Source organism: Eptatretus burgeri, chromosome 6 (assembly GCF_056783735.1).
Source record: "Eptatretus burgeri isolate ZD-2024b chromosome 6, Ebu_testis_v1, whole genome shotgun sequence".
Taxonomy (NCBI): Eukaryota; Metazoa; Chordata; class Myxini; order Myxiniformes; family Myxinidae; genus Eptatretus; species Eptatretus burgeri.
This window is the reverse complement of record NC_140966.1, coordinates 92478330-92490829: the sequence shown is the minus strand read 5'-3', so window position 1 is coordinate 92490829 and position 12500 is coordinate 92478330. Positions and strand designations below refer to the sequence as shown.

Below are 12500 nucleotides of genomic sequence, written 5' to 3'. Positions count from 1 at the left end.
AGCCCAGGCCTTGCTCAGCGGCCGGCGAGCTCTCTCCTGCTCTCTACACACAAACGCGTGGTTTGCACGGCACAACAGATAAGGTGCTCCTCTAGCTCGCATCTCCTTCGCAACGCCCAGACTTTCCACCGACTGCAAGCTCCAAGCTCCCGACTCCGACACGAGCCCAGTCCTCCATGCAGCTCCTTGGCTTCTCCAGACTTCCACTCGCTGATCAGCAGCGAGACACACACTGACCCCCGACCTCTCCAGACTCTGAACTGGCGCTCTGTGTGGCCTTTTATAAGGCTAGTAAGGCGAGATCTGATCTCCGCACTCTCACCTCTGACCTCCGACCTCTGCGCGGAAAGCGGACATTGTGGAAATCATCGGCGCTGCACGGCGAGAGAAGCCTTGCCTCTGACCTCTGACTTCTGTGCGGAAAGCGGACATTGTGGAAGTCATCGGCGCTGCATGGCGAGGGAACCCTTGCCTCCGCCTGCAGCAATGCCGTTTGATCGGATCTCGCCGCTGCTGGCGGAAAGATGGCGTCGATTCGGAGACGAAGGTGAGGTGATGTTTGTGGTGTGGAGATGTTGACGGTTGCTGGGGAAGTGGTGAGGATGGCGTGGTTTGTTGAGAGGCGCGTGTGGTTGTGGTGGTGGAAGGTGGTGGTTGTGAAGTGGTTGTTGAGAGCGATGTTGGTGGTGGAGGTGCTTGTGGTGGTCGGAATGGTGGTGTGGCTGGCATTTTGTGGTGGTCGTGATGGTGGTGTGGTTTAGCGGTTGTGGTTAAGGTGGTTGTTGTGAAGCGGTTGATCCAAAATAACGATAGTGAAAGAAAAACGGCTATGTCAAAGATCACAGCCCTGTCCACACGGATAATCCCCTTTAAACAACGGTGTGGAAATCTAACCGAACACGCACTTCGCGATATAACTGATCCTGGGGATATCCTTTATGCTGTTCTGAGAATTTCCATAGCCGTAACAATATATATATATATATATATATATATATATATATATATATATATATATATATATATATATATATATATATATATATATATATATATATATATATATATATATATATATATATATATATATATGCCTGCTGTTGGCGCAGTGGTTAGGGCAGCGGCTTGGGATCCAAAAGGTCCTGAGTTCAAGCCCCGTTGGGCCACTGAATTAATACACCAGGGGTTGACTCAGCCTGTCATCCTTCCGTGGTTGTCGAAATGAGTAGCAGTATACTGGGCCGGTGTATATCCCAGTTAAAATAGGTGTACCATATCCCTGTGTCGTAAGAGGCGACCAGGGTTGTCAGCAAGGGCATCCGGCGTAAAAAAACATGTGCTAAATCACTATGTGGATCATTCGGATGATCCGCTGTGGCGACCCCTAACGGGAGCAGCCGAAAGAAGAAGAAGAAGAAGAAGAAGAAGAAGAAGATATATATATATATATATATATATATATATATATATATATATATATATATATATATATATATATATATATATATATATATATATATATATATATATATATATGTATAGATATATAGATATATAGATATATAGATATATAGATATATAGATATATAGATATATAGATATATATATATATATATATATATATATATATATATATATATATATATATATATATATATATATATATATATACATATACATATATTGTTGCGAATCCAGAAGCCATGAGCACACAGACATTCAGGCTACTATAGCTAAGTTATTTCGATAAGTATGTGTTTCTAGTTTGAATCCATCCCCTTGTCTGATGGGTGAATAAATGTAAATGTGCTGTGGAGTTATTTTGATAGTCAGGGTTTTCTTTTATTCAACAACACCAACGATAACAACACCAATGATAACAACACCAACGATAACAACAACACCAACGATAACAACGACTCCAAGAAATGGGATGCAACAGCCTCCACCCAACGCTGAGCGAACTGAATTCCATTCCCTATCATGGACATGAATCGGCTCGCTTGGGGGACTCCAAGAAATGGGATGCGACAGCCTCCACCCAACGCTGAGCAAACTGAATTCCATTCCCTCATATGGACATGAATTGGCTCGCTCGGTGGACTCCAAGAAATGGGATGTGACAGCCCCCACCGACGGTGAATGAGTCACGCTGGAAGCGAGCCGCGCCCAGGAGGGATAAGAAGGGAAGAGAGAGACAGAAATTGGTTCTTCTTGGTTCTTGTTCGTGGGTCTTGTTCGCTCTGTTCTGGTTCGGTTCTTTTGCTCTACTTGGTTGGTGGTTGTTCGTAAGGTGGTTGGTGGTTCTTCAGGGGAATTGACACAGCGGATTGGGAAGGATCGGCGCCTCGTCTCACCTGCGCGTGTTCCGGAGCGCAAGGGGATCCGCTGAAGCTCAGGAAGCTGATCGCGGCTCGCGGTGGTTGGATTCAGCTCGCCCTCACTGGTCAGGTCAGGTATGGGAGCATGTGCCAGAACAGCGCGTCGCTGCGTCCACTTTCCGCCGGTACTCCAGGGGCCTCCGTCTGGCCATCCCCCAGGCAGATGCCAGGCCCATCCCCATCTCCTTGAGATGATGGTCAACCTGCTGCAACCATGAGGCACGTGGTCGGCCCACTGGCCTCCTCCACTCATGAGACTCCCTCACTGAGAGAATCTGGTGAGCAGGATCAGCGTCAGGAAAACGAGCCACATGTCCATACAGCCGCAGCTGACGCTCACGGACTATGCAGGTAACAAATCTCATCCGAGTCTCTCTCAGCAACCGCTCGTTGGACACAAAATCCGACCAGCGATAGCCAAGGATTCTCCGAAGAGACCTGGTACCAAAGGAATTAAGTCTCCGTCTCAGATCCTTGGTCAAAGTCCAAGTCTCGCACCCATAGAGCAAGACTGGAAGTACCAAGGACCTGAAGACTCGGACTTTCGTCCTCCCGCACAGGTACCGGCAGCGCCACACCCCATGATCCAGTGAATCCACGACTCCCCAGGCCCGACCCAGACGTCTATTGACCTCCGGCTCACAACCTGCGGAGACATGAATATCACTGCCAAGGTAAGTGAATCTATCCACGACCTCAACATCCTCACCACAAACAGACACAGACAGGACAGCAGCATCCAAGATGTCACCGAAAGCCTGGATCTTTGTTTTGACCCAAGAAATCCGTAATCCCAACGGCTCCGACTCCTCATTCAGCACCTCGAGGGCCCCCAAGAGGATGTCTAAAGTCTCCGCAAAGATGACTGCATCATCTGCAAAATCAAGGTCCGAGATCTTGACATTGCCAAACGATGCACCGCAACTTGATCTCTCCGACATCCTCCCAAAAATCCAGTCCATACAAGTGCTGAAAAGTGTGGGGGCAAGTACACATCCCTGACGAACTCCAGTAACAACTGGAAATAAGTCAGAGGCGGTACCACCACACTTCACAGCACTCTCAGTACCAGAGTAGAGTTCAGACATCAGATCGATCAGTTTCGGTGGCACCCCACGAAGACCAAGAATCCTCCAGAGGACATCCCGATTCACTGAATCGAACGCTTTACAGAGATCAACATAGGCTGCAAGCAGCCCCTGCCGAAACTCTCGTCTGCGTTCGGTGAGGACACGAAGTGCAAGGATACGGTCAATCGTTGACCTCTTTGGTGTAAAGCCTGACTGCTCTGGACGCTGGTGCTCAAGCAGATGGTGGCGAACCCTATCAAGAATTATCCGAGCAAAGACCTTGCCCGGCACTGAGAGCAGCGTCACCCCTCGGTAGTTGTTGCAGTCTTGGCGATCACCCTTCCCTTTCCAGAGAGGGACAACAAGGCCCCTCTTCCAGTCAGTTGGGATGATGCCTGTGTTCCAGGCAGAGCACAAAACTGCATGCAACGACGCGAGTGCAGCATTTCCACCAGCCTTGAGAAGTTCAGCATGGATGCCACAGATCCCTGGAGCTTTGCCCCGTTTCAACTGGTTCACCGCAGCCCGTGTTTCCACAAGCGATGGTGGACCACAGTTGATTCGAGGGTCAGCAACAGGGATTGTAACACCCTTGACGTCCAACTCGACAGCTGGGGGATCAGCCTGGTACAACCGCTCAAAGTAACCGGCCCAGCGGGCCTTCACTTCAGACTCCTCTGTCAAGAGCCTACCACTCTCTGCTCGAACTGCAGTGCTCCGAGGGATGGGCTTGGATGAACGTAATGCGCGAATTCCCCTGTAAGCGGGACGAGAATCACCTGTCCACAGGTGATGCTCTACCCCCTCACAGATTCCTCGCACATAGGCCTCCTTGTGCACCCTCAGTGCACGTACAGTTTTACGCCTCAGCTCCCTGAACAGCTCAGCTCTGCCATTCAGCCTGGCCCTGCGACTCTGGTCAATGGTATCCAGTGTCCCTTGAGAGACAAAATTCTTCTTTGCCCTGCGGTGAACTCCAAGGCATCCACCGGCAACATCAAGGACGGTGGTCTTGAAGGTGCTCCACAACTCTTCAGGACCCCCCAAAGCACCCAGACCCCCCAAGTGTCCACTCAGCCTGTTCGCAAACTCCTCAGCTACTCTCTCATCCCTGAGCTTGGCAACATCCAGCCTAGGCTGGGATGGTACCATTCTCCAGGATTTAAGGTGCAGCTTTAGAGTTGCTACAACAAGCCTGTGGTCAGTATTGAGGAACTGAGCACTCCGGTAGACCCTGCAGTTCTGGATCATCCTCCAACGACCGTCAATGAGGACATGGTCAATCTCCTTTGCCACACCGCCAGCGTTGGAATACCAAGTCCAGCGATGAGCTTGCGGGCGCTGAAACCATGAACCAGCCACCCTAAGTCCATGACTTCTTGCAAAGTCAAGGAACTTAGTGCTATTCTGGTTCATAGTTCCTGACCCATGGGGACCAACACACACCTCATAGCCATCCCTATCAGTTCCAGTCGATGCATTGAAATCCCCCAAGACTAGAAGTGTATCTCGTCTGGGGCACTGATCAACCACAGACTCGAGTGTGGCGTAGAATGCATCCTTCACGGTAAGATCACTCGCCTCAGTCGGAGCATAAATAGAGACCAGGGAAATGACACCTAAGGAGTGACGAATCCTTAATCTCATAATACGATCGTTGACCGGTGTTACCTCAATTATCATTGGGGTCAGCTTATTGGACACAGCTACAGCAACTCCTTGGGTATGGTAACCATCAGAGCGACCAGACCAATAGTAGGTGTAACCACCCACCATTATCTCGCCGCAATCCGGTCTCCGAACCTCAGAGAGAGCTGCAATCCCGATGTCCAAACGCTTGAGCTCAGATGATAACAGAGACAGGTGATCATCCTCTCTTAGGGATAGGACATTCCAGGCACCCACCCGAAGGGACCGCCTCAGGTTAACCCAAGGAGACCGCCGTCTGGTGGACGACACCTCAGCACCACTCCGACACACTCTCCCGCAATCTGACCCAGGGATGTTACCCCGTGGTTTCCCTCCTATCAAAGATTGGGGGTCCCGAAGGCTTTGCCCCAATCCCATCATCCGGTGAGCTGCCCTGCGAAGGGAAGCTGCACAGGAGGTACTCCCACGGAGTGGGTTTTCAGATTTTTTTGCGTTTTTGCGTTTTGCGGAATGAAGCGTTTTACGGTGGCTGGAGTGCAAATCCTGCCACCAACCTCCTAATAAGAAGTAACCCAACTGCAGGAGGACGTCCGCAGACACAGTTGGGCACTAGATATGGATGGCCGTTGGCTCACAAGGAGCTCCTCCGCCCTTTGACAGGTTTTGTTTTTAATCCTGCTGGGTGTCCATATCCAAACACCCTCCTCACCAGAAAACCTGGTGGGGGAGACGGTTTAGTCGCCGACAACCCGACCATGGAACAGGTTAGTACAGGTTTACATGGTACCTGTAGCAGGTCACAGATCGAACCTGACCTGACAAAAGCTCGCTCGCTTGGGGGACTCCAAGAAATGGGATGCGACAGCCTCCACCCAACGCTGAGCAAACTGAATTCCATTCCCTCATATGGACATGAATTGGCTCGCTCGGTGGACTCCAAGAAATGGGATGTGACAGCCCCCACCGACGGTGAATGAGTCACGCTGGAAGCGAGCCGCGCCCAGGAGGGATAAGAAGGGAAGAGAGAGACAGAAATTGGTTCTTCTTGGTTCTTGTTCGTGGGTCTTGTTCGCTCTGTTCTGGTTCGGTTCTTTTGCTCTACTTGGTTGGTGGTTGTTCGTAAGGTGGTTGGTGGTTCTTCAGGGGAATTGACACAGCGGATTGGGAAGGATCGGCGCCTCGTCTCACCTGCGCGTGTTCCGGAGCGCAAGGGGATCCGCTGAAGCTCAGGAAGCTGATCGCGGCTCGCGGTGGTTGGATTCAGCTCGCCCTCACTGGTGCCCGGTCTGAATGGCTCGAAGACTACATGAGGTGGACAGGTCCGAGGCAGAATCTGGTCTTCAGCTCGTCCTTTCCATCCGAGCTGGAGACCTTAATAAAGACCATTTTTGGTCCAATTCTTTGGGTTTGTGCGTATGTGTGTTTGTGGCGCCATTATAGTAAGTAGTGAATTGTTAAGTGCCTTCCTGTAGATACGTGCATATTAATATTCGGTTTAGCTCTGCCCTTATGTGCTCCCCTCATCCCCAATTGTGAATAAATACCCCGATTGTTGAATGTTTCAGCTCGTTCGCGTCTATTCTTTCATTGGCTTCGCGTACTGCATGCTTGAAAATTAGCCAGGCCGTTGCAACGGGATATTTGGGACCGACGGATCTCGGCGATCAAAGCGCTCGGATCGCACATGGAATGAGTACCATAAGCGGCTCGTTCCTTAGGGGAGCGGTCGAGGGTGGATTTCCCCGGGAAGTTGGACCACGTGGGTATTTATTGAAATTGGCAATCGACCCTTCCCCACGTGGTCTGTATATTGGCGAACTTTGGTCCAAAAAGGGACCCGTACTTCTCCGGAGTTTTCTGAAGAAGTATGATCTAAATTCTGGGTGATCGGTCGAGTTGACTCTGCAGCTCCATCTTGCGGTCGTGCTCGTGGCCAATGCCCTGCCCCGAAACAATATCTCTCTCTCCTCTCTCCTCTCTCCTCTCTCCTCTCTCCTCTCTCCTCTCTCCTCTCTCTCTCTCTCTCTCTCTCTCTCTCTCTCTCTCTCTCTCTCTCTCTCTCTCTCTCTCTCTCTCTCTCTCTCTCTATATATCTCTGTCTCCCCCTGCTGGTGGTTTGTTTTCTGGGCACGGTGTCATGGCCGCCGTAGGCTCCTGCTCTGTGTTGTGAGTCCAGTGTTATTCTCTCCCCTGTCGTTTAATATTTTCATCGTCTTTTTTCCTCTTCCCCCTCCGCTTTCTGCTCCCACCCCCCCTTCTTCTCGACTCGCCTTCCCCTTCCTTTCCCCGTCCCCTCCCTTCCCCCCACCCTGTTTGAGTTCGTTACTCACCCCCACCCTTTTTCCCCGCATGGTTAATGACAGTTTTGTGTTTATATTTTTCATTCCCTTACCTTTCCCCTTTTTTTCTTTGGGACGAGAGAGAGACAGAGAGCCCACAGCTTGTGGTATAGGTAAGCTTCGAGCCAGTAGCCTACTCTGTTATCGAGTGCGTTCCTGTTTACCTATATTACGGGTGTGTTTTTTTTGTTTCGGCGAGACACACATCTGAGCGGTCATATCACCTTTCCCCTCATTCCCTCCCTCACCCCTCCCCTTACTTCCGTTCTTTGAAATCAAAGAATGTCGACACGTTTCCGCTATGCAGCCTATGAGGCCTTGACGAGGAAATATGGCGTCGTGTTCATTCCTCCTAATGTGGTCAGTGTTGATGACATTGTTCCTGCCATTGGTAATATGGTTGGGTTTGAAAAAGTCTGCGCAGCTTCTCGCATGAATAAACGAGTAGTTGTTTTTGTATCGGACGATCATTTAGTACATGACATCGTCTCGACGGGAGTATCAACTGAAAATGGTTGTTTCATCTTAGCCTCCCCTCTCGCCACAACTAGTACCAAAATTGTACTCAGTAATGTCCCACCTTTCATCCAGAATGAAGCACTGGTAAAATAATTATCTGCATTCGGGACCATAGTCTCTCAGATTACAATGTTACCTTTGCGATGCAGGAACGACCAGGCTAAACACGTGATGTCTTTCAGGCGACAGGCGTACATTGTGCTTCCCTCGTCCAACGTCGATAAAGTGCTTAATGTGGTCTTTAAATTTCGCATAGAGGGTCACAAGTACCAGGTGTACGCGTCGACGGAAACACTGAAATGTTTTAACTGCAATGGTTTCGGCCATTGAAAACGTTTCTGCCCGAAAACTGCATCCCCAACAGCCGAGGATACTATTGTTCCGTCTAATACGGCCCCACCTGTTAGCACCGACGACGCTGTTACAGTCTCAGAGAATGAAACATCAGACCCGAAGGACACAGAGCATACCTCAACTGTTTGGGATGGGTTTACAACTATTCCCTTATTAAGGAAAAGAAAAACGTATCGGAATGACAACCCACTAACGAAAAAAAGTGGTTTTGGCTGTGAGTGAAATAACTCCGGGCTTATGTGACACAGTGTCAATGACAAATCGGTATGAGTCACTCTCCAATGATGAAATGGACCCCCTGTTGGTAGATCAAGGTGAAGGGGGTGAGAGAAAATTAAGGAAACTGCAGTCAAGATCCCTGCTTCTGATAAGGGAATTGAACCATGTTATGATCTTACCGAGAAAGAATTAAAAACTGTCTCCAGAACCCCCCAATCGTGCCACGAGTTAACCACCAACGACTCCTCAATGGTGGAAATTACTCCATCGAATACCCCTGAAGTCATACCTGAGTGTTGTGACAAAGCTCTGAAAAAACCGTATCCTGAAAAACCTGAGGCAGACGCTGATACAACCACCCTCCCCCCTCCCCTCACTCCATCTCCCACTCCCCCCCGCCACCCCCTTCTACATTACTCAAGGTGGAATCAGATCCTCCCTCACCCCTCCCCTCCACGTCGAAAACAGAACAACCTGATACCTGTATACGACAGAGTTTAAACACAGTTTGTGAATTAGAAATTGAAAATTTTCCAGATAGTGCTTCTGACATGTCAGTAGGAGAACCAGTTAACATCGAAGAAATCCCTACAAATAGTACTCCTAATGTCTCCCCATCGCAAATACTTAAATTCCTAAATCATACATTTAGGAAAAGACGTAGATATAAAGGAATACTTTTCTGACTTACATGGTTGTATTGAAACAGCAAAAAGTATCATTCATCGACCTAATGATTACCATTTCACCGAATCACAGTACAGTAGGCTTAAAAAGCACATTGTTAAAGCTAAAATGGAAATGAAATGATGACCTGCGGGCACTTCTTTGCTTGCCACCTCTTTATCACCATGGCGATCTTTGGCAGCCTAAACATAAATGGTGGAGCAAGCCAGTCTCGGATGCTCCAAGTAGTCAACCTCATTAAACAACAGAAATTAGATGTAGCTTTTTTTACAAGAAACCCACTCAACTCCAGCATCTCACAGTGTTTGGAATAGAATGATGAAAAAGACCGGTTATTTTAGTGATTCCAACTCTCGCACAGCAGGAGTTGCTTTTCTGCTTAGTCTGCACTTTTGCCCTCGACAACTTTAATTTCAGGAAATAATCCCAGGTTATCTTGCTTCCCTGGATTTTGTTGATAATAATATTGAATTTACTTTAATAAATGTCTATGCTCCTTCAAAGAGCACAGACCGCCGAAGTTTCTTCAAAAGGTTACGACTCTACATGAGGCAATTCGATTTGCAAAAGTGCATCGTAATGGGAGGTGACTTCAATTGCACCCTTCAGCCTGCACGCGATCAGAATGGTGCAGAACCTCACCCCGGATCAGCCAGACTGCTGTCTGACATAAGGGATTTTAGTCTTCAAGACATATGGCGGATACAAAATCCAAACACCCATCAGTTTATTTGGAGTAAAGTTTCCAACAATCAGGTGGCCCTCGCCCTGCTGGATAGATTTTACATAAACTCACCCCTTATTAACCTCTCACCTACCACAATAATTTCTCCATCTGGTTTCTCAGACCATCACCTTATCACCACGTGCTACCGAATAGGGTCTTCTCCAAATCGCCACTCTTTTTGGAAACTTAACATCTCCATATTAGACAACTTCTCTTTTAATAGTGCCTTTCAAAGTGTATGGTCCAATTTAGTAGGTGCTAAGCCCCAATTTAAAGACCAGCGGTTATGGTGGGACAACATAAAGGTCCAAATTCGAAATTTCTGTCAACATTTCTGCTCTTTAAATACACAAGTAGAATGCAGAATAAAAGAGGAACTGGAGAAAGAAATTCTACAGATTCAAAGCAACTTAAAAACCCACCTTGCCCCCAACAAAAACTAAGACTGCATGAGAAAAAGTCTCTTCTCAAAAGTATAATCACCAACCATACCCAAGGAGCATTAACGAGATTACACTTTCAACACCTTCATCTCTTAGATAACCCAACCCGGTTTTTCTTTGACTTTGAATCCAAATCGCCTCATTCTCTGACCACTGCTTTAAGACCCGATAACTTGGTCACTACTAACCCGGTAGAAATAATGAATGACGCAAAACTTTTCTTCTCTAAACTTTACCAGGAAAAAGATGTTGATTTTGAAATGGTTTCTCAATTGGCAGATGGTATTAGTGTTCCATCCCCCAGACAAAAGATGGATTTAGAATCTCCACTCACAGTCGAGGAACTTTCTGTTGCCCTTAAGAGCCTGAATGGAGGGAAATCACCTGGGCTGGATGGTCTACCAGCAGAGTTCTTCAAAACATTCTGGGACCTGATTGGACTTGAATTGCTTTTGGTCTTCCAAGAGAGCCTGGAGAAGAATGGACTCCCATTAAGTTGTAGAAGAGCTGTGGTTACTTTGATTCCTAAAAAAGGGAATCCCTTGCTCATCTCACAGTGGAGGCCAGTGTCCCTGCTGTGTACAGACTATAAAATCCTCTCTAAAGCTTTGGCCTCTACTGATTTCTACTGAGGTATTTCACCTCTACTGAAGGATATTATACACATGGACCAAACCTACTGTGTCCCCGGGCGTAATATCCAGGATAGTATCTCTGTTATTCGAGATGTAATTGATGTTTGTGAGATAAATCATGGAAGTTGTGGCCTGGTCTTCTTGGACCAGGAGAAGGCATTTGACTGTGTTTCTCACACATACCTTTTTGAAGTTTTAAAAATTTTTGGTTTTGGCCCCCCTCTTTCTATCACATATACAGTTATGTTATTCAAACATAATGGCCTTGTTAAAAATAAACAATGAACTTGTACCCCCATTTGGGGTTGGGAGAGGGGTGAGGCAGGGCTGCCCTCTTTCAGGAATATTGTATACTCTTTCTCTTGAACCATTCTTAAACACCCTTCGTAAATCCTTATCTGGTGTCACTATGGGAACTAATATAATCCCTTAAAAAGCACTGCCTATGCAAATGACATCTGTGTCTGCATAAATCATGCAGAAGACATTGTTAAGATGACGAGTACCTTGGATCTCTTTAGAAAAGTATCATCTTTAGATGATAGTATCATCTTTAGAAAAGAAAAAAGAAAAGTATACTTTAGAAAAGTAAAACAGAAGCACTGTGGCTCCAACCCTCTACCTTTCCCTTATCCACCCCCTTTCCCTCTCCCTCCTTGTCTCCCTGGCAATATTTCTTGGAAAAGTAACGGGATAAGCTTCTTGGGAGTGTTTCTTGGTCCGGACGATTTTGTGAGGCATAACTGGGTTTGTTGGCACGCATGGAACTAATTTTACTGAAATGGAAGAGTTTACTCTGCCAACTGTCCTACCAAGGCAGGGTATTAGTCATCAACAGTCTGGTCACCTCAACGTTATGGAACAAGGTTCTTGCCCTACAGCCACCAGCAGACATCGTGGACAACATACAGAAATGCATCACTCGTTTCTTCTAGTCTGGAAAGCATTGGCTGCAACCGGAAATCCTGAACTCACCAGTGGCTGAAGGTGGCCAAGGACTTGTGAATCTGTTATGGATTTTTTAAACCCACCTTGTTGTGATCGTTGAATGATTCTACCTGGCCGATTGTGGAATCCTATTTGACTTCAGACAGAGTTTAACATTTGTCCGATTTGGTTATAAAATCCTAGATAAAACCCATTAACACTGAAAACCGATGTCCACACAAGTCCTTCCTTGTGAAGTAATTTATTTTCTAATTATACACCATACACTTTTCACCCTCATACAATGGACTTAAGAATCCCCATTGAATGCGATATTTTTTATCTTCTATTTCATTTATTCTTACTTTATTTAAAAGTTAGACCAACCTGATTCAATTCACTTCTACATTACATCAGACAGTTTTATTCTAACTTGGTACTTGGTCAGTTCCAAGGAGTACAAGCCACTGAGATTCTAATACTTCCTCAGGTACTTGCACTGAAACAATTTTACATTTCAAAGCATTTTATACTTTCATGAGAGAGTGG

At 47.0% G+C, this 12500-nt stretch overlaps 1 protein-coding gene across 7 annotated transcripts in view; it reads left to right on the top strand.

Moving 5' to 3' along the window:
• The window catches only part of LOC147025338 (carnitine O-palmitoyltransferase 2, mitochondrial-like), a 138984-nt gene that overhangs the window by 4036 nt on the left and 122448 nt on the right, over window positions 1-12500 (top strand). Inside the window, exon 1 of one of the 7 annotated variants that reach the window (XM_085886216.1) lies at window positions 5995-6420. The exons of 5 other annotated variants lie outside the window; for them this stretch is intronic. In XM_085886216.1, coding sequence (XP_085742342.1) covers window positions 6392-6420 — 29 coding nt within the window. In that variant the 5' untranslated portion in view covers window positions 5995-6391. Of the gene's footprint in view, window positions 1-5994; window positions 6421-12500 lie in introns of those variants that run through there. One more of the 7 variants, XM_085886217.1, reaches the window with a different exon arrangement.